This window comes from Dermochelys coriacea, chromosome 3 (genome assembly GCF_009764565.3).
Source record: "Dermochelys coriacea isolate rDerCor1 chromosome 3, rDerCor1.pri.v4, whole genome shotgun sequence".
Classification (NCBI taxonomy): domain Eukaryota; kingdom Metazoa; phylum Chordata; order Testudines; family Dermochelyidae; genus Dermochelys; species Dermochelys coriacea.
In genome coordinates, this window is record NC_050070.1 from 74,346,288 (window position 1) to 74,366,744 (window position 20,457).

At 38.9% G+C, this 20,457-nt stretch overlaps 1 protein-coding gene across 3 annotated transcripts in view; it reads left to right on the plus strand.

Moving 5' to 3' along the window:
- KLHL32 (kelch like family member 32) overlaps positions 1–20,457 on the plus strand; it is a 195,435-nt gene that overhangs the window by 103,511 nt on the left and 71,467 nt on the right. For all 3 annotated transcript variants that reach the window (XR_006279876.1, XR_005291949.2, XM_038395698.2), the window contains exon 5: positions 17,673–17,771. Coding sequence is in view for 1 of the 3 variants with exons in the window: in XM_038395698.2 (XP_038251626.1) it covers positions 17,673–17,771 (99 nt within the window). In the remaining 2 variants the exon portion in view is untranslated. The remainder of the gene's footprint in view (positions 1–17,672; positions 17,772–20,457) is intronic.

The following is a 20,457-nucleotide window of genomic DNA, read 5'->3' on the forward strand; positions in this document are numbered from 1 at the left end:
ATAGAAGGAAATCAAGTCACCCCTTAACCTACTCTGTGTTAAGCTAAATAGATTTGAGCTCATTGATTTCATCACTAGAGGGCATATTTTTGAATCCTTTCCAATGCAAAGTAATTCTCATGGCTTTTCTCTAAATCCTCTCCAATTTATCAACATCCTTCTTGAACTGTGGACATCAGAACTGGTTAAAGAGTTCCAGCAGCAATTGCACCAGTGCCAAATATAGAGGTGGTAAAACCTGTCTACTCACGTTTGAGATTCCCTTGTTTATACATCCCAGGATTGCATTAGCTCTTTTGGCCACAGCATCACACTAGGAGCTCATGTTCAGATGATTACAATCTCCAAATCATTTTCAGTGTCACTGCTTCTGAAGATAGAGTCCCCCATCCTGTAACTATGGCCTAGATTCTTTGTTCCTAGATGAATACATATATATTTAGCAGCGTATATTTGTTTGTTTGTGTCCAGTGTACCAACAGTCTAAGATTGCTCTGTATTAATCACCTGTCCTCTTCATTATTTGTGTCCATCTGCAAACTTTATCAGGTTGTTGATAAAAATGTTTAACAGCATAAGGCCAAGAACAGATCCCTATGGGATCCCAATAGAAACACACCTGGTTGATGATGATTCCCCATTTACTATTACGTTTTGAGACCTATCAGTTAGCCAGCTTTTAATCCATTTAATGTGTGCCATGTTAATTTTTTTTTATTGTTCTAGGTTTTTTGATCAAAATGTCAGGCAGCACCGAGTGAAATGCCTTGTAGACATCTAAGTATATTACATCAACACTGTTACCTTTATCAGCCAAACAAAGATATCAAGTTAGTTTGACAGGATCTGTTTTTCTTAAGCCCGTGTTGATTGGCATTAATTACCCGTCTTTTATTCTATATTAATCGAGTTCTGGATCACTCACTCCATTATCTTGTCTAGGATCAATGTCAGACTGACAGGCCTATAATTACCCAGGTCATCTCATTTACCCTTTCTAAAATTTTTGTTTCTAATGTGCTTTAAAAACTTCTTGTTGTCCTTAACTTTGCTGGGTATAGATTTCTCCTTGTGTCCCTTTGCTTCCTTTATCAATTTTCTAGAATTCCTAAATTCTGATTTATATTAATGATCAAATTTCCCTTCCATTTGTTTTGTGTATTTTTTTATAGCTGCCTTCACTTCTCCTCTAAACCAGGTTGCTTTTTTAAACAACATAGCCTTCTTCCTCAATTTTGGCTTTTTGGGGGGGGCATCTATTAAAGTGTTCCTAAAAAATTCCCAGTTATTATTCACATTTTTCTGATTAAATTCTTCCTCACAGCTGATTTGGCCCATAATTCTTTTCAGCTTTGTGAAATTGGCCCTTTCAAAGCACGAGCTGTGTGTGCCTGTCTGTCTGTCTACATCTATCTATTACTGGTCTGGTTTTTATTCTACTAGCAAATTATAAATGTGGTGAAGTCAAGATCACTGGAACATAAGCTACCATTAATTTTAAGTTCGTTGATCTGTTTCTCTTTTCTGTCAGACCAGGTCTAATGTATTTGTTGATTGCAACCTGTGTTGATTGCAACCCTTCTTGAATTAGGAAATTGTCATGTAAAGTGTGAAACCACAGTGCTTATGAAGTGACTCAAATTGTTGGGAGTCTTGATACTAAGTTGATGGTAAGGAAGGTATTTGGGTATTTTTTGTAATGGAAAATTTTACTTTGCGTACCAATCCTCCCAGTAACTTCTCATTATAATCATTGGGATGGTCAAGTGGATAATCCTTTCACAGAAAAAGAATTAAAGGATTGTATAGCAATAAAAACAGAAATGAATGTAGAAAGAACAGTATGTGACATTTTGGGGATCTCCTAGACCAGTAAGGATACCATCAGCACCTACACTGTAACCTTGGATGCCTTTTTGGCTTTATGTCTTTGGTTCAGAGCCCTAACACGAGTTAGCTGCACACAAGCACAAGGTCTCACCCTGGCTTCCACCAGCCTCGTTTCTCATTGTAGGGTGACACCAACAGCCCTTCTAGTCCCAAGTCTCCCCAAATCCATCCACCCTGAGTTCTTAACTATCAGACATTCTGACTTCCCTGAACTCCCTCTGGTTCATCATCACCAAAACATTAAACCAGGCCTCCAGATACCTGCTTACTTTGGTACTCACACTCTACAGAATTTGCACACCAGGGACCTGCTCTGGGTAAAAATAAACAAAAGGTTTACTTAGTAGAAAAACCACAGATTCAAAGATAAAATAGTATGGAAAAGCAAATATTTTCTGTATAATTTGTATATGAACATAAAAATGCAACCTCAGGCTTTACACTTTCAAATTAGATAAACTCTGTTTTCTAATACAAGTTACCTATTGCTTCTGATCAGTTTCCTAGCATAATCCCTGCCACAGAAGGGACCCTTCATTTCATAGACAGCATCAGCCAAATGGCTGTCGCTTAGGTTCTGGATGAAGATCTCTGTTTCAAGCCTCATTTTTAAGAGGGCTTCTCTCTCTGTCTCTGTCTCTATCTTCTGGCATGGTGACTAATGGTTATACAGGGTGGGGAAATTCTGTCCAGGACGTCACAGGACATGGCTACACTAGAGAGTTTACAGCGGCGCAGTCGCACCAATTTTGGCTTACGAGAGTGGCAGTAGCTATGTCAGTGGGAGAAGCTGTCCCGTCAACATAGTGCTGTCCACACTGGTGCTTATGTCGGTGTACTTTGTCACTTGGGGGTGATTTACAGCTGGTCTAAGCTGTAGTGTACATATAGCCTCAGTATCTTCCCATTAACTCTAATGGCTCATCATTTGTCTTTCCTGGGTTATACAATGCTAGGTAGGTAGTCTCATCTGTTTGGAGAGAGGCAGCCCCTCCCTGCTGACTGCAACACAAACAATGAGCACAGTTTTCTATATGCACAAATACAAAAATTCATAATCAGTCTGTATACATATCTCATAATGACCATGAAGTTTAGAACATCATAAGCTTTAATAAAAGACCTTACTTGATACACTTTTAGAGTATAATGATACAGAATGCAATCAGTGGGGTCAACTGCTCATTTTTGGGGTTTAAATATTCTGTTCGCCCCTTGGGTATCTGCACCCTTATTGTCACACATTTACATCCTCTAATTCAGTGGTGGGCAACCTGCAGCCCAAAGGCTGCACGCATTCTGTTAGGGTAATCCGCTGCCAGGATGTGAGACAGTTTGTTTACGTTGACTGTCTGCAGGCATGGCCGCCACAGATCCCAGTGACCACGGCTTGCCATTCCCAGCCAACGGGAGTTACGGTAAGCGGCAGCCAGTGCGTCCCTGAAGCCTGCGCTGCTTCCCACAGCTCCCATTTGCCAGGAATGACAAACCGCGGCCACTGGGAGCTGCGGGTGGCCGTGCCTGTGGATGGTCAATGTAAACAAACTGTTTTGCAGCCTGCCAGTGGATTATCCTTACGGGCCGCAGGTTGCCCACCATTACTCAATTGTTCCCAAGAGTTGCCCAAGATTTAGCCACATCTTTTTTTAATAAAAAGAAATGGAGGACTTATGGAACCTTAGAGACTAACAAATTTATTTGAGCATAATCTTTCATGAGCTACAGCTCACTTCATCGGATGCTGTAGCTCACGAAAGCTTATGCTCAAATAAATTTGTTAGTCTCTAAGGTGCTACAAGTCCTCCTTTTCTTTTTGCAGATACAGACTAACACAGCTGCTACTTTGAAACCTGTCATTTTTTTAAAATATGATTTAGCCCATTAAAACCCTGTATCTCTGAAAGTTTAGGTATCATGGCATGACCTTGCCTAAATCTAGAAAAGTCAGGAAATTTACAAGGTCATCCTAACACCTGTACAGGCCCCAGAGTTAGGAGAACACATTGTATCAAAAATTGCTATTCCTGTTTATTGTAAACTTTGTGGAACTGTTAGCAATTTTAGGAGAGCTTTAAGATATTTGAGTGTGTAGGCATGCACTCTACTCGTAAGATAGACTATCCAAACTGGTTTAAGTACTTAATCTTTCATCTGTTTTTCTTTAAATTTTGTAAACCATTCTAAATTTCATCTGTAAACTGAAATGCTATATAACTAAAAACTTAGCCTTCTTTTCTGAGATATTTGAGACCTCTAGTGGAAATGTTTGGTATTCTGTGAAGTTAGCAGTACAGTTCATTGTTTCCAAGATGTTGTTAAAGGTTATTAAAATTAAGAAACTTAATTTGTTATCTGTCTTTGGAAATAGCATGAGAATGCTACCTGAAATTTAAATTTCTGAAGTTCTTTCATCCTCGGGACTGAAATGTTGAGATAAAGAGAGAAATATAGGCCCCAATCCTGCAGTCAAATACATGTAGGCAGACCATGTTTTATCCTAATTATTGAATGAAGTTTTTTGGTTTTAAGGGGAAATTGATTTTTTAATAGAATAAATTATATTAAAACTCAAGTTTTAACTATTGTGTAAATAATATAATAATGCTCCCACTTTGGGGCTTTTTTTTTTTTTTTTTTTTTTTTTTTTTTTTTTTTTTTTTACAAGGGTGGCTGAGCCTTGATCCTGATCTCATGATTCGGTGGTATAGAATGACCCTGATTCTATTCTCCCACTAGTTTTACACCGGTGTAGCTTAACTGACTTCAGTGGAGTTACTCCTGGCTTAATACCATCAGGATCAGGCCAATTGTATATATAATGATTCTTTGTGTTATATAATAATTCTTTGTGCCTAAATTTGCTTTATATCTTCAAAATGCTTTACAAACATTCAGTAATCAATCTTACTAACCATGCAAAGTTGGTCATTAAAATCCCATTTTACAGATAGGAACATTGAGACGGAGGTCAAATGACTACTCTGAGGCCACAGTATTGTCAGAACCAGGCTTAGAATTCAGGAGTACCTGACTTGCAGTCCTGTGTCCAGATCACTAAACCATGCCCCTTCTGCCCCCCCACCCCAGGGAATGTAATGCTGCAAAATTACTGCAGAAATTGGCCTTGAAATGTGTGACAGCTCCGATAAAATAAAAATGAACATGAGTCCCATTCTGTCCTTGTTTGTAGATGTGTAACTCCATTAATGTTTAGTATGTTTTTATGCATATATCTTAGAGCAGAAAGTGGATCATTATATAAACCCATCTGCACTGTTACCACCGTGAAACCTGTGTTATACACAGACTGCTGATGTATATTGGTAATATTATATACTTTGCTATGCCCATAAAAGAACTCAAATTGAAACTAAAATAATTGTCTCAGAAAATAAAATGCTAAAAGAGTGCATTTTTCTTCATATTACAAACCAGCACAACTGACTGAATCAATCCCATAGTCCGTACTCACATCAGAACAACAACAAACAATGAGGTCTCCAGTATATACAGGAGATAAATATATTTTAAAAGCAAAATTAAAGGAATAACAACACTGTTTGTTTATTCCTGTTCGTACCAACTATACAAAGTTGTACTAAGTTTGTTTATCAAGCAACAAATTTTCTCAGCCAATACATAGTCAATTTTAGTTAACATGATCTATGAAGTAGGTTCTCAGTAAGTCCCTTGTAATGAACTTTTTGGCAAAAATTCCTTAATTTTCTACTTCTGAGTTTTTTAAATAACAACCTATTAAAACAGAATATAGTGGTCATCTTTACAGAGTTTGTCAGTTTGGCAGACTCTTCCAGTACATGCATAGTGCTATACACACAGTGCAACATAGGCATTGCTATAAAAGATCCACTGGCCACATTCTTTCTACATGCAATCTGACTGTATGAAATCCCCCTTTGAAAATCATCAGAGGGGAATCAAGGGATCTTGTCAATAAAGAGGAATATGTAGACTGAAAGAAACTCCATGTTCCTGTAAATAATTTTGGTATGGGCTTGAGTCCCACTAATTCAAACAAAAGCTAAAGTGCTTTGCAGAATTGGGGTTTTTATCCCCACAGAGTACATTATATCACACATTTTAATATATGATAATCAATAATAATACTTTGATCTGTAATAGCCCCTTACATCTGAGGAACTTAAAGCACATTATAAAAGTGGGTTACCATTACTCTTATTTTACTGCAACAATGGTGCAGAAACTGAAACACAGGTCACACAACAGGTCAGTGGCATAGTAAAGATTAGTACCAAGCTCTCCTGACTAAGTTCTGTGTTCTAATGCTTAGACTATGTCTAAGGGATGTGATTCTTAGCTCCTGTAGACATACTCATGCTAGTTCTCATGTGAGCTAGCATGCTTAGTGGTGCAGCATGGGCAGTGTCAGTGTCAGCATGGACTAGTCGCCCTCAGTACAAACCCACCTGAATCTCGTGGGTACATACTCACGATGGCTAGCATGTGCTGTCTCTGCTGCTTCTCATGCTACACCAGGGTTGATAAAAATAAAAAAAAATCAGATTTTTTTGAATTAAATAGGATTTTTTTGATAAAATGCTTTTTGAGGAAAAACTTATCTAAAGATAGTTTTAATTAAGATACATTATAGCTCAAAGATATCTCATCATGAAATAGGAATTATAAATTCTATAGTATGAGACAATATATTCATGTAATGTTTCAGAAAAGTTTTGTAAATGCGTTCTAATAGTTCATGGATTAGGGACCCAATCTTATTTGGTTCCACAGACTTCTGTATAGATTATTTAGGTTAATCTTTCTATCTACCCAATGGGACTCAGTGCTCAGTCTAGAAGATACCATCAGAGATGCTTAGTTTTGCAGTTCTCAAACTATGGATTTGTGTCTCCAGAGGTAGCATGCTTGTTAACAGCAAAAATGGTTTCAAATAAATAAATAAATAATAGAGATGAGAAATAACAGACCTCAACTCTATTGTCCCTCTGCAAATTTATGTACACAGAATCAATCCCTTACTTCTCTCTAAAAGTGCAAAGTTTCAAAAAGTTCAGTGAATTGAAGATTGTTGGGGCAGAATAGATCTGGACAAGGAGATGAAGTCTGGAGATAAATGTGAGAAGCGAGGGACATATGCTTTTTTTGTTAATGTATTATATGTTTGCTGTTGAAGAAAAAAATCCAGAATACTTATAGTTGTTTTAGTTAAATAAAACAATTTAAATGTCTGTCTGGTGGTGATCTCCTCCTAATGGCAAGGCAAGGCAAGCATGGCAAGAAAATCCTCCAAATAATAATGATTAACCTGTTGAATTGGAGATAGTTCACCTCCCAAAGAGTTCATAAATATCTGCTTCAATTACCTTTGGTAAATGAAATAATCAAACACTCATTCATTTTCTGATTTAGCTGTAAAACTAATCTGAAAGTTTTCAAAATAAATCACTGTTTAAAAATGTATAGTATGTACCTTCTAAAAATGAAACCTACATCTGTCTATCTCTGATTTGTGAAGAATATGTATTAAACTTATTACAACCAACAGGAAAGCACTTTTATGTAGAAAACCATGATTAAATCGGGTCTTGTGACTGACTAGTGATTTAAATCAAATCCACCCTGTGCTACATTACTATTGTTAGCATGCTAGCTCAGATAGCCCGAGTATGTTTACACAGGATGGGAATCACCCCCCTAGCTAAGGGTGTAGACATAGCCATTAGGTAATGCTTAACAGATTGTTCTGGACTTTTACAACCAATGTGGGTTTTTTCTCTTTCCTGATGTTGTAAAGATGCTGCTACATTACCAAAAAATTCAGCAGTCTCCTTGGGTTTTAAAATTATTCTAAACCTACAAAGCATTTGACATTGAGAAGAATGAGTGAGACCATGCTAATCACAGGGATCTCCCATGCCATTTTGTTTCTCTCTGTTGAGAGTTTGATTATGGGTCAAGATCGTCTTTTGGCTTGACTCTAGCTGGGACATTCTTTCCAGCCTGCCTGGGATTAGAACAACCTTACAATATGTACGTATAAAGGATGTTTTAGAAATCAATGGGATGGACTTCTCAGAAGTTCTGGGTATCTGAAGTCTGGATTACTTTCAGCTGGAGTTGTGAGTGTTCTGAAATTCAGGCCCAACATGTACATTTTTTAAAAATCAGCATTTATATTAGTACTCTTTTCCGTTTCTGAAAGCCAAATGGGAAGCTGTATCTACTCTATAAATAAAGGAAAAAATAATTTTAAAACTATTTTTGATTAGCATATTTTTTGCCACAAAAACTATTCATCTTCAAAACAGTCACCTACATACGTGAATATATTACGTTAGTTCTCTCTCTAAGTTTTTGTCTTATTCAATCAATATTGCAAAAGAGAAATTCAAATTCTTTTTAGCCATTAAGTAGGAAAACAGAAGGAATCTGACCATTTGAAAATTAAGATTAAAATCAGTCTCTCTTATTAGGTGTGTTGTTTACAGCTGTCATAAATATAAAGGGAAGGGTAACCACCTTTCGGTATACAGTGCTATAAAATCCCTCCTGGCCAGAGGCAAAACCCTTTCACCTGTAATGGGCTAAGAAGCTAAGGTAACCTCGCTGGCACCTGACCCAAAATGACCAATGAGGGGACAAGATGCTTTCAAATCTGGGGTGGGGGGGAACAAAGGATTTGTTTGTCTGGGTGTTGCTTTTGCCAGGAACAGATCAGGAATGCAGTCTTCCAATTCCTGTTAAGTTAGTAAGTAATCTAGCTAGAAATGCGTTAGATTTCCTTTTGTTTAATGGCTGGTAAAATAAGCTGTGCTGGATGGAATGTATATTCCTGTTTTTGTGTCTCTTGTAGCTTAAGGTTTTGCCTAGAGGATTCTCTGTGTTTTGAATCTGATTACCCTGTAAGGTATTTACCATCCTGATTTTACAGAGGTGATTCTTTTACCTTTTCTTTAATTACAATTCTTCTTTTAAGAACCTGATTGATTTTTCATTGTTCTTAAGATCCATGGGTTTGGGTCTGTGTTCACCTGTACAAATTGGTGAGGATTCTTATCGAGCCTTCCCCAGAAAAGGGGGTGTAGGGTTTGGGGGGATATTTTGGGGGGAAAAATGTCTCCAAATGGTCTCTTTCCCTGTTCTTTGTTTAAAACGCTTGGTGGTGGCAGCATACTGTTCAATGACAAGGCAAAGCTTGTACGTTGGGGAAGCTTTTAAACTAAGCTGTCAGAATAATCTTGGGGTCTTTCATGCAGGTCCCCACATCTGTACCCTAAAGTTCAGAGTGGGGAAGGAACCTTGACAACAGCTGTATTGTACTTCCTGAGAAATTCTATTTTTGAAATGAGCTCTTGTGAAATGAGTTGCTGGTTTCTTTCACATGTTTGGGTTGCAATCAGTGTTCTCTTAAAACTCTACTAAAAGTAAGGGCATTCACCTAGGATGTGGCTTTAAGCTTTTCCAGTTACACAAGTGGTGTATGTGGCTCTGTGATAGGTCTCTGACTGCACTTCAGCAAACCAGGAAAACAGATTTAATATTTTGGTGGGACCACCATCTTCTGGTTGGAAAATCCTTTCATTATTGAAATCACATACACAAAACAATTGTTTGATAAACTGTTATTCTGAAACTCAGTTTTCAGCTTGCTCCCTTGTAGTTAGGTGCTCCAGCTTATTTATTCTTCGAGCAAAGTCTCCAGTGTAATGGGAGAATCCTACCAAATAACAAACAAATGGCAGTAAGTGTAGCTAGTACCGTTAATGATTGCAATTACAGCATTATGTGTTTGACCTCTGCTCAAAAAGCCACCCCTTGATGTTGACAATCTATTGAGCCATCAACCAGTATCTCATCATCGATTTTCAGTTAAAATTATTTAAAATGTCACGGAGGTGACAACTCTGAGAGTATCTTGATAACTCTGACTTTCCTGAACTTTGTCAGTTTGGGTTTTGACCTGGGCACATCGCTGAGAAAGAACTAGTTGATGATCTTTTCTTGGCAAGATCCATGTAGCTATTAACTAGTTCTATCAGCTGCCTTTGATTCTGGGAATCATGTGGTGTTTATTAAATTGCTTTAAATAAACTTTTGGTCCCAGGCAGGAGTAGATGGAACTGTCCTCAGAAGTTTTTGTTCCTTTTTCTCAGGGAGATTCCAGAGAGTAACTCCTCCAGAGTTCTCTTACTCATTGTATATGAGAGGCCATTGGGAGAGTTAGAGCTGAAGTTCCTTCAATATTTCAGTTTCACTCAGCTTTGTATCTCATTCTTGCGCTTCCCAGGCTGGACAATCTATTTTAGTATTTCCATGATCTTGGAATATGGATGGGAGTGAATCGGTTGACACTCAACTCAGAGAAGATTGAGGTGACTATAATGGGTAGAGAAAAAACCACTAAAAGATTTGGCTGAGGTTATATCAGGCTCTCTTCCCCAAGTTGTTACCAAAACTTGTAAATTGGGAGTCTGGTTAGAGTCCTAGCTTCTTTTAGACTATCAGTGGTGAACAGCATGGCCTTTTTTCCATGTGTCTGGTCAGGAGATTACATCCTCTTTTCTCTCATTATTATTTGTATTGCAGTAGCGCTGAAGAACCCCAGTCATGGACCAGGGCCCCATTGCATTAGGTGCTGTAAAAACACAGAACAAATAGATGATTCCTGCTCCAAAGAACTTTCACTCTATGTAAACATTCTCTGATGTGGACTTGCTATCTTGATTCATGTCTGTCAATTCTAGATTAGACATGTACAAGACATAACAGCTTGGGTAGTGTTCCATGGCCAGGGAATGTAGAAAGCTTGGAGTAAACCAGGTCAGTCGGCTTGGTTTGCTTTTTCTGTCCTTTGCCTTGACCGTCCCACTGCTGTTCCTTACTCTGCAGCTTTCCCCACAAAGGGGTGTTAGTTGGATTACACCACATGCTCTTTGCTGTGCCCCAGGGAGCTAGGCAGTGGTGGAGGATGTTGGGAAGTGAGAGCTGGAGGTCAGCTTGTAACTGAGAAGCAAGGGGAACTAGTAATGTAACCTGCAAATTAAGCTGTCTGGAGAACAGTGAAGCACTTGAGGCCTGGGGGCTGGGAAGATAAGCTGCTGAAACTGACTACAAGCTCTCTCCTTCCATAAGATGTAAAGGAGAAGGAGGTTGAGATTAGTCGCTTGGAGAGCATCCTAGGAGACGAAGCCTGGAGAGCATAATGACAACATCCATTTTCAAAAATCATCATGGTAAAAAATAATCAACAAATATTCTGTGAATGAGTATTTTCAACTATGAGACATAGCTGTGGGTGGACAGATGGGAAAAAAGGTGTTGCTTGCTGATAGAATAAAATGTTACAGAATTTGGTCCCAATGTACTACGGAGTGGCACGATTCCCAACATAACTGCACCTCTGACCTCCAGGATCCCCAGGTGGCCTCCACAAGGGCACTCTCCTTGGTCTCAGGTTTCTAGCCATGACCGCTTTGGGGGCAGGCTACTGGGATCCTCTCCATCCAGAGCAGGGACTAGGCTTCAGACTCCTGCAGTTCACTGTGATCACCTCAGCAGATCTGACTTTAGTCAGCACCCACAGTTCTATTCTCTCAGGGACAATGACAAGGCAATTAAGGAACCAGCAAGGACTCGCAAAGCAGAGTACTGTTTATTCAGAACACAAGGATTTCAAAGAAACCATATCTTAAAAACAATAAACAACTTACATTCATGCCTCGCTTACTAATGGTCACCCATCTTCCATATGGAGACTCTGGTTTAAAGTTTTTTTTTTGTTATTGTTCCTTGTCTGTCTCTGGTCATAGACTCCTGTGAGTTCTTGGATCAAGCACAAGTACAAGCACAAGCACATCTCCCAAGTCTGGGCTGTCACTTTATACAGTTTCAAGTCCTTTGTTCATTATTTGAGCCAGGTCAAACTAGTTTGGATGCTGTTTCCCCAGGGGAATGAAGCTTCAAAACATTTGTTACCTGCATTGTTTCAGTATTGCATTAATTACCACCATTGACTTTGTTTCCTGCAGGAATTATTCTGTCTCAGACGCATTTAGCTGGGAATACAATAGCTGGCCAGCCCTTAAAGATACATGTAACATATAAAATCAACACAAAAGTCTTTGACTATTCCAGGATTCCATAGTATTGCACCTGTCATACAGAATACCTGGGACTCTAATAATAATTTGTAACTCACCATTTTCCCTGCATGCTTAAGTTAATACAATAATGTCACAAGTGTGATGATTGAGTTAAGTCTTGCACCTTAAAAAAGAACCCTGAGTTTAGGGTTAGCTGTAGAAGTGACACCCTAAGTAATATATAATTAATGTTAATATGACAGTAGTACACAGAAGGTGGGCAAGGTAATACATTTATTGGCCAACTTCTGTTGGTAAAAGAGACAAGCTTTCAAGTTCTGGGCCTGAAGAAGAGCTCTGTGTAGCTCAAAAGTTTATCCCTTTTACCAACAGAAGTTGATTTAATAAAAAGATATTACCTCACCCACCTTATCCCTCTATTATCCTGTGATAATACACAGCTACAATAACACTGCAAACAAAGCTACACAAATACCATCTTCTTGTGATGCACGTAGGGCCAGATCCTCAACTGGTGTAAATTAGTCAATGGAAATTCTGCCAGTTTACATCAACTGAGGTTCTTCCCTGCTATGTTTAATTATGCCTCATAATCCTGTTTTTTTTAAATTGTTCACTTTTTAGTTTTCAGTCTAATATTTTAATTAGTTTTGTGGGTGTGAATTCAATCAAAGACACTAATGCAAAACCAGTAATAACTCCATTGACTTCAGTATTCGTGGTTTACAGCAATGTAAGTGAGAGGAGAATTACACCCACTGCATACCCATGTATGTTTAGTGTGGTAGGTGTACTATAAGCATTTACTGTTGAAGAGTGAGCTGGACATAAACTGCTAATAGTATTTCAGGGTTAATAGCACCTCAGGGAGCCAGAAAAACAGTTTACAGAAGGACCCTTAAAAGTGACCTATTAACATTTTTTAATAGGTCTGGAATTTTGGCATGAAGTGCTGACTGCCCCCAAGTGAAAAGGGTGAAGTGGGCTTTTCAGCACACTCTTCAATTTATCTGAAGGTATTTTTCCTCTTCTTTGTAGATTGTCCTTCTTTCTGTTGTGAGACACCCCAGCATCCAATCTCCTAGTGATGTCACAGTCCGCATAGGTCATTTAATATTTTAACATATCTCTAAATGAGTATAATATAAGAATGCAGAACAATTTGTTTAGGGTGCAGTATTGGAATAAGCCAGATCCCTCCTAGTTCTGTTGGCAACCCCGGTCTTCAATAGTGGATCTCTTATCTTAGCAGAGTGCCTGGTGAATTATTACATGGTGTGGGAAGCTTTTAAGCACTGAGAAATTTGTCTGCTAAAACCTGGCAAAAACAGTTATGCTAAATGGGATATTTTTAAAATCTTTATACTGTTCTGGAGAGTATCAGTCACCTAATTATAAAATTATGTCACTGGCTTTTTACAGATCATCTTTAAATTTTAACTCATTTAACCCAGTCCTAACACATCTACAAATGCTACCTACATGATGCTCTAAAATGGATTGATACAGTTTTACAATATTTTCATGCATCAGAGGAACCACAAGTACAAATGTATCTTTGTCTGCAATATTATAATCTATTTGGGGCACTGATTCTCTTTATTTTGAGCCTTTTACAGCATTAAGCACATGGCTGACATGTAATAAATGTGACATCAGCACAGATGACAAGACTCATTCAATTTAAACCAGGGTTGAATAATAAACGTTGCAGGGTCTACATCCTTGACACCCTAAAGAACGGAATGATTTGTATGGCAGTCTGACAGTTTTTCATTTGAACAAATTTGACAAGTGCTATAGAACATATATTTTGAATATACCTAACAACTGAAAGATTCTTGTAACTAAAGCTCTCTCCAACTTTTCCTTGTGCCATATACCGTCATGAGTGGAAATCTAATTAGCATCAACTAAAAGCCTGGAACAGATTGGGCCTTATTCTTCCTTACACTAAGGCCACTTTACATTCTGATAGGGTAAAGGCTCCTTGAAGTGAGAATATATGTGATTTACACCCACTTGAAGGATCTGCCTTTTACACTGTGCCAAAGCGGGCCTTATTGTAAACAAGAATCAAGCCCCTTACCTCCAGTTTTTATAGTATACTATGGATGAAAGTGCAATTAATGTTACTGCTGAGGATTGGTACTTTCTTCTGTCCCTGTCAGGGGAAATGTGACTGCCTCCAGTGTCTCCCCTCCTGCTTTTTTGCTTCCCACTGCATTTTAGTGGGAGGTCCAAAGACAGAACTACAGGGACAGCTAGCAGGATGTATTGAAGAATAAAATAGCTGAAGGCTTTAGCTTCCTGCACAGTAGTCATAGAAAGAAAAGGAGTACTTGTGGCACCTTAAAGACTAAGAAATTTATTTGAGCATAAGCTTTCATGAGCTACAGCTCACTTCGTAGCTCATGAAAGCTTATGCTCAAATAAATTTCTTAGTCTCTAAGGTGCCACAAGTACTCCTTTCCTTTTTGCGAATACAGACTAACACCGCTGCTACTCAGAAAGTAGTCATAGAGTGGCCCCTTGTGGTGCAAAGCTAAAACTGCAAAGGGAACAATTTGTCCATTCTAGGTCCCAGGGAAAATGGGTTAGAAGGATGAATGCCAAATGAAATACAAACATTCAAGAAATGTGGTATCTGTTGTCTGCTGTTGATTATTTGAGGACCCATGCACCGTTCTTCCAGGAGTAATATTAGTTTTGGTAATTTGTAATGTGATTCCTGAAAAATGAGATTCCCCAATAACTCTTAGGTACAAATACTAAGATTTTCTGGTCTCCTGAGGAAGATGTGATCTAATGATTTGACCACAGGAGTGGGAGCTCTCAACTGAGGCCATACAATTCTGTCAGTTGCATTGAGCCATCTTCTCAATGAAATCAATGGGAGTTTCATGTGAGCAACAGACAGGATAATCAGGTCCTTGGTTTCTCATCCCTTTTCTGACACTCCCTCAGTGGCACTTTGACTCTGCTTCTGTTTCCCCATCCATAAAATGGAGATAATACGAAGTGTTTGATAATGTGTTTAAAGTGCTTTGAAAATGAATGCTATATAAATTCTAGATATGCTGAATTTGTAACATTCCACTTACATTGCAAAGTGCTCCCGTTTTTTATTTTATTTTGGCAGGTATCAGAGGAAGGGATGGAATGGGGGTGGATTTGTTTATTATGGTAACGTATTGGGGTTGACTTACGATAGTATGGTGGTGGGTAATGGCTTATAACAACAGTTCATTGTGTACTTATTGATTATTATGTTTTAAATATTGGCAGGGATATACAGAGAATGGAATGGGTCTCCATGTGTAGGTATAAAAAACTATAAAGAAATAATAATTATTGCTATGTTTAATTATGGAGTATAACCTGTTCATTCTATTAGCTTTATTCATCCATAGCTATGATTAAACTATTTTTGTGCAATTCTGTAATTTAGAAAAATAACATATATTGTAACCACAGTTAGCTTTCTTTAGATCCAAATTAACCCCTATTTTTCTCACCCATATTAATAAGAAATGTCAGAAGTAAAACTTACAATGAACAGTCTTATGCAAGGAGAGACAGAGTATTTTGCACATACTAATTGCAATCTGTAGCACATAATTTATTATAGCACTTGATAGTGGAGTCTTCTGTGGTACTTCTGTAAGGACAAGGTTTTGCAAAAATAAATAGTATTATATGTAGTTTTCTGCATCTGAATTCAATAAAGTGTAGAATAGTTAGATTTTAGCTGGGTGTGCTTTTTCCTGTAATTTTTCAATTACAAACAAACAAACAAAAATGAAATATGCTGCCTAAAATTTCCCTTAATACACTAGGAAGGAATCAATTCCTATCAATACACTGCCAAAATTTTGATAAAAGGCTCCCTCAAAATATGTCCATAATAGCTGGTGATTACAGATGATATTCCCAAAGTAAAATACTCACCAACTCCCATCCACTAATTTCACGCTCTTCTCCCCACATCCACCCCCAAGAACTCTGTCAATTGTGTCAGTACACATCCATTAATCGTTTTGTCTCCACTCCTCTCTTTCCACCATATTTTCCCCCTTACCAGCGCCATATGAAAAATCCTCTAGATGGCTCGTCTATCTGGAAGTTGTTCCACAATGCAGCAGCAGCAGGGCTGTCAGGTGGGTTTCCTGAAACCTCTGACTGTGTTGATTGGGTGAATCCTTGTAATGATGGGCTGGTTTGTGGTTTGGGAATGGGTCCCCTTTAATTCTTGAGGTTTGTATTTATGCCCTGACTGCTGGCAGCATTTCCTATCTGGTGTGAAGGGTCTGGTAGAAGAGTGGGGAGGTGATGGCGATGGGGGATGGGGGAGAGACATCTCCAGGTTCTCTACTATTGGCTCTTCATACTCTACAGGCAGGCAGTGTTGAGGAGAGTGGCTGGAGGACTTTCACCGAATGCAGCAGCAGCACCTTGGCCCTGTCCCTTCTCCTCCTCCTCTTCTTCCTCATGCATTGCTGGAATGGCCGTATCAGGGAGAAGTGCAGCGACTGGATGATGCTTCCACCAGGCACTTCTAACATGCTTGGTGGAAGACACAAGATGGAATTCCCTCTTGCAACCGCTGTTGCACATGTGACAATGGCAGTTGCATCTGCAAAGCAGCACCTGACTGAACAACCAGCTTAGTCCTGGGTTCAGGAAAGGCTGAGAATTCTAATTGGCAGAGCTAGCCTTCACATTTTTGTGTGCGATTGGCAAACAGCTTTCTGCTCCCTAAATGTAACTGACTTCTATCCATAATGATCACACTACTCTGAGAAAGGCTGATCTGAGGATTTTGCTGAGGATCCTGAGCACTAAAAGTTTTAAGGAGAGATTTAAAAGAAGATAAAGTAGTGATATTACAGATTTTGAAGGGGAAGTTTTTTGATAGAGGGCAGCAGAGTTCAGGGGAAGCAATACAACCCTCTCCACCAGAGACACAGCAGGATCCAGCTGTTTCCCCACTGCACCCAATGTCAATAAAGTCCCCAGAGTCAGCAGGGAAGACAAATTTGGGAGAGGGAGTCCTGCCCTATTCATGTCCCTAACTGCTATTCTATATGCCTTCAGCCACTCTCCATTTTTTGTCTGATTTGTCTCTCATTTCTCCATTTGTATCCATATAGATATTCCCTCTTTGTCTACATGATTTGCATGGGATAGAATTCTCTCCCTCAGGAGAGAAGCAGTGTGGGTTTCCTGTATCAGTTAGAACAAGACTTCAAATGTATCATTTTTCTTACTATGATGATTAAACTGTATTATTGTATTGTTATATTCTGCTTTTTAAGGTGATTTTGTGGCTTTGCAAAAAAATGGTGTATTCAATAAATAATATGCCTTTCACAGTAGAGAGTCGTCAAAAGCCTCTTTAAGAACCATTTAAGATAAAGACTTAAGACAATTTAAGTCTCTGTGTTTCACTGACTAAATATCCCCCGAATATTCTCACTGAATTTTTTTAAACTACAGCCCCAAACCTTCAAATACTTAGACATATACTTAATTTTATTCACATGAGAAGTCCTATTGCCTTTAGAGTCTAAAAGTTATAAAGTCCTAAAATGTTGGCTTCCTTTATTTCCATATTTTCCCTATGCTTAGTATAGTTCTTTACAACAGATATTCATTTTTTCTTTTTACATACAGATTTTGTTGGAGCCAGGAGTAATCCAGGATGTGCTAGCAGCTGGTAGTCACCTGCAGCTGTTGGAGCTCCTCAGGTTATGTTCTCACTATCTCGTCCAGGTAAGGCTTCTATACCTAATTAACCGACCTTTTCCCTTTGACTGACAGACTTTATTTCCAAGGTTAAATCCCATAATTTTGAGTTTCGTATAGGAAATGTTACAGAACTAGGATAATACTAGTTCAGTTTGTTGTGAGTGTGGTCTAGTAGGGCTCTGAACTGGAAGTCAAGAGACCTGAATCCTGGCTGTACCACCAGATTTTCTGAGTTTGGGCTAGACATTGAAACTCTGTCTCCGCATCCACCCTTGATCTGTCTTGTCTAGTTAACTTTAGAGGGAAAGGATGGCCCAGTAGTTAGAGTACTAGCCTAGATCTTGGGACACCTGGGTTCAAGTCCCTGCTCTGCCACAGACTTCCTATATGACCTTGTGCAAGTCCTTTACTTTCTCTGTGTCTCAGTTCTTCCTCTGTAAAATGGGGTTAGGAAAGTGCTATTGTCTCATATAAATACCATATCTATCTAGATATAGATTGTAAACTCTTTGGGGTAGGGACTATCACTCTTTGTACAATGCCTAGCACAATGCAGCCCCATTACTGACTGGCCCCTATGCACTCCTCTAGTATTAATAACGATACCAATATTTTGAGGCAACAAAATAACTGTTTGTTTATTTGGTTGGCTAAATGAAACAGATTTTGATGGTAGCAAGAGCAGCAGCTTTAAATCACCAACGTAGCAATGGCATGCACTGTTAAAAGCAGCAATTTCACTTGATTTTTTCCCCTTTCTTTATAGTGTTTTTATATTTTATCCACAGACAGTTTGAGACTGGGTCAATGGCTTACAATATATGGTGGTGTAAATTTGTCTATGAAGTGTAAGTCTATTGGAAACCAATGTAAATGGTAAAGTAGTGAAATTTTCAACAGTCTGGCATTCAGTGAGTGTACAGAATGACTGTACATTATTCTTAGAGAGTGTAACAGGAAAGGCAGTTAATCGGACAGGTAAATAAAGGGGCTGGGGTGGTTTGGGATGGGGCCCACACACTAGTTTACCTTAGTCCCTCTTCTTAGTTGCTTTTCCTGCTGCTCCATCTTAATATTTCTCGCATATGCCCAACTCATTGTTCATTGCAGTCAATGGAAAGACTCCCGTTGGTTTCAGTGGGCTTTGGATTAGGTCCTTGATGTATAACACAAAGGGTTCATGTGGCACCTTAGAGACTAACAAATTTATCTGAGCATAAGCTTCCGTGAGCTACAGCTCACTTCATCGGATGCATCTGATGAAGTGAGCGGTAGCTCACGAAAGCTTATGCTCAGATAAATTTGTTAGTCTCTAAGGTGCCACAAGTACTCCTTTTCTTTTTGCGGATACAGACTAACATGGTTGCTACGGTGAAACAAAGGGCTCAGAGCTATATTGCTGTGCTCACCCAAAAAGCAATCTGAAATCTGATATTCAGAGGTGATTTAGGCACTTAGGAGCCAAATTCTCATTGATAGTCAATGGGATTCAGGCTCCTACATGCCTAAATCTCTTTTGAAAATGAGATTTAGGCTCCTGAATCCATTAGGCTTTGCAGTGCATAGCAGCATCTAAATATCTATCTTTAAAAATCTGAGCCTTAGTTAACCAGGCCACCTTAAAAACTGCTGCAGGTGGGACCCAGGAAGTCTCTCCAGGTGTGACTCCACTCACTATGATGCAAATGGTAAGGGATGGGGAGTGGAATAATCCCTTCCCACACTTGTCTTTTTCTAATGTTGCTGTCGGGTTCCTGGATGCTGCACTACTGACTGTTTACCATAGGATTGGATTTCTTTCTTTTTGTTTTGAATTGTTGAGATATTGAGTTTTAGCCTAATACATTATATTGAACGAATCTAGTTTATTGTTGCTGTATGATGCTGATGCAGGGTTTTTGCTTATTAGGATTTTCTGTCATTTTTGGGTTTTCATAGATTCATAGATATTAAGGTCAGAAGGGACCATTATGATCATCTAGTCTGACCTCCTGCAAAATACAGGCCACAGAATCTCACACATCCACTCCTGCGATAAACCTCTCGCCTATGTCTGAGCTATTGAAGTCCTCAAATCATGGTTTAAAGACTTCAAGGAGCAGAGAATCCTCCAGCAAGTGACCCGTGCCTCATGCTACAGAGGAAGGCGAAAAACCTCCAGGGCCTCTTCCAATCTGCCCTAGAGGAAAATTCCTTTCTGACCCCAAATATGGCGATCAGCTGAACCCTGAGCATATGGGCAAGATTCACCAGCCAGATACCCAGGAAAGAATTCTCTGTAGTAACTCAGATCCCACCCTATCTAACATCCTGTCACAGGCCATTGGGCCTATTTACCATAAATATTTAAAGATCAATTAATTGCCAAAATCATATTATCTCATCATACCATCTCCTCCATAAACTTATCGAGTTTAATCTTAAAGCCAGATAGGTCTTTTTTGCCCCCACTGCTTCCCTTGGAAGGCTATTCCAAAACTTCACTCCTCTGATGGTTAGAAACTGGATGCAGCACAACCTTATTGAGGGTGTTTTTAATAATGGCTTTCCTTGTTTCGCCTTAGATATTATTAAATGTTTGCCAACACAGGCATTCAAGATTAACTCTCTGACTCCAGTCCTTCCACCTGAATATGAGCCCAGTTGAAGTCCCATTGATGTCAGGGGGAATCTTTCTGTTGATTTCTGTGAGAATTAGACTGGGCCATTG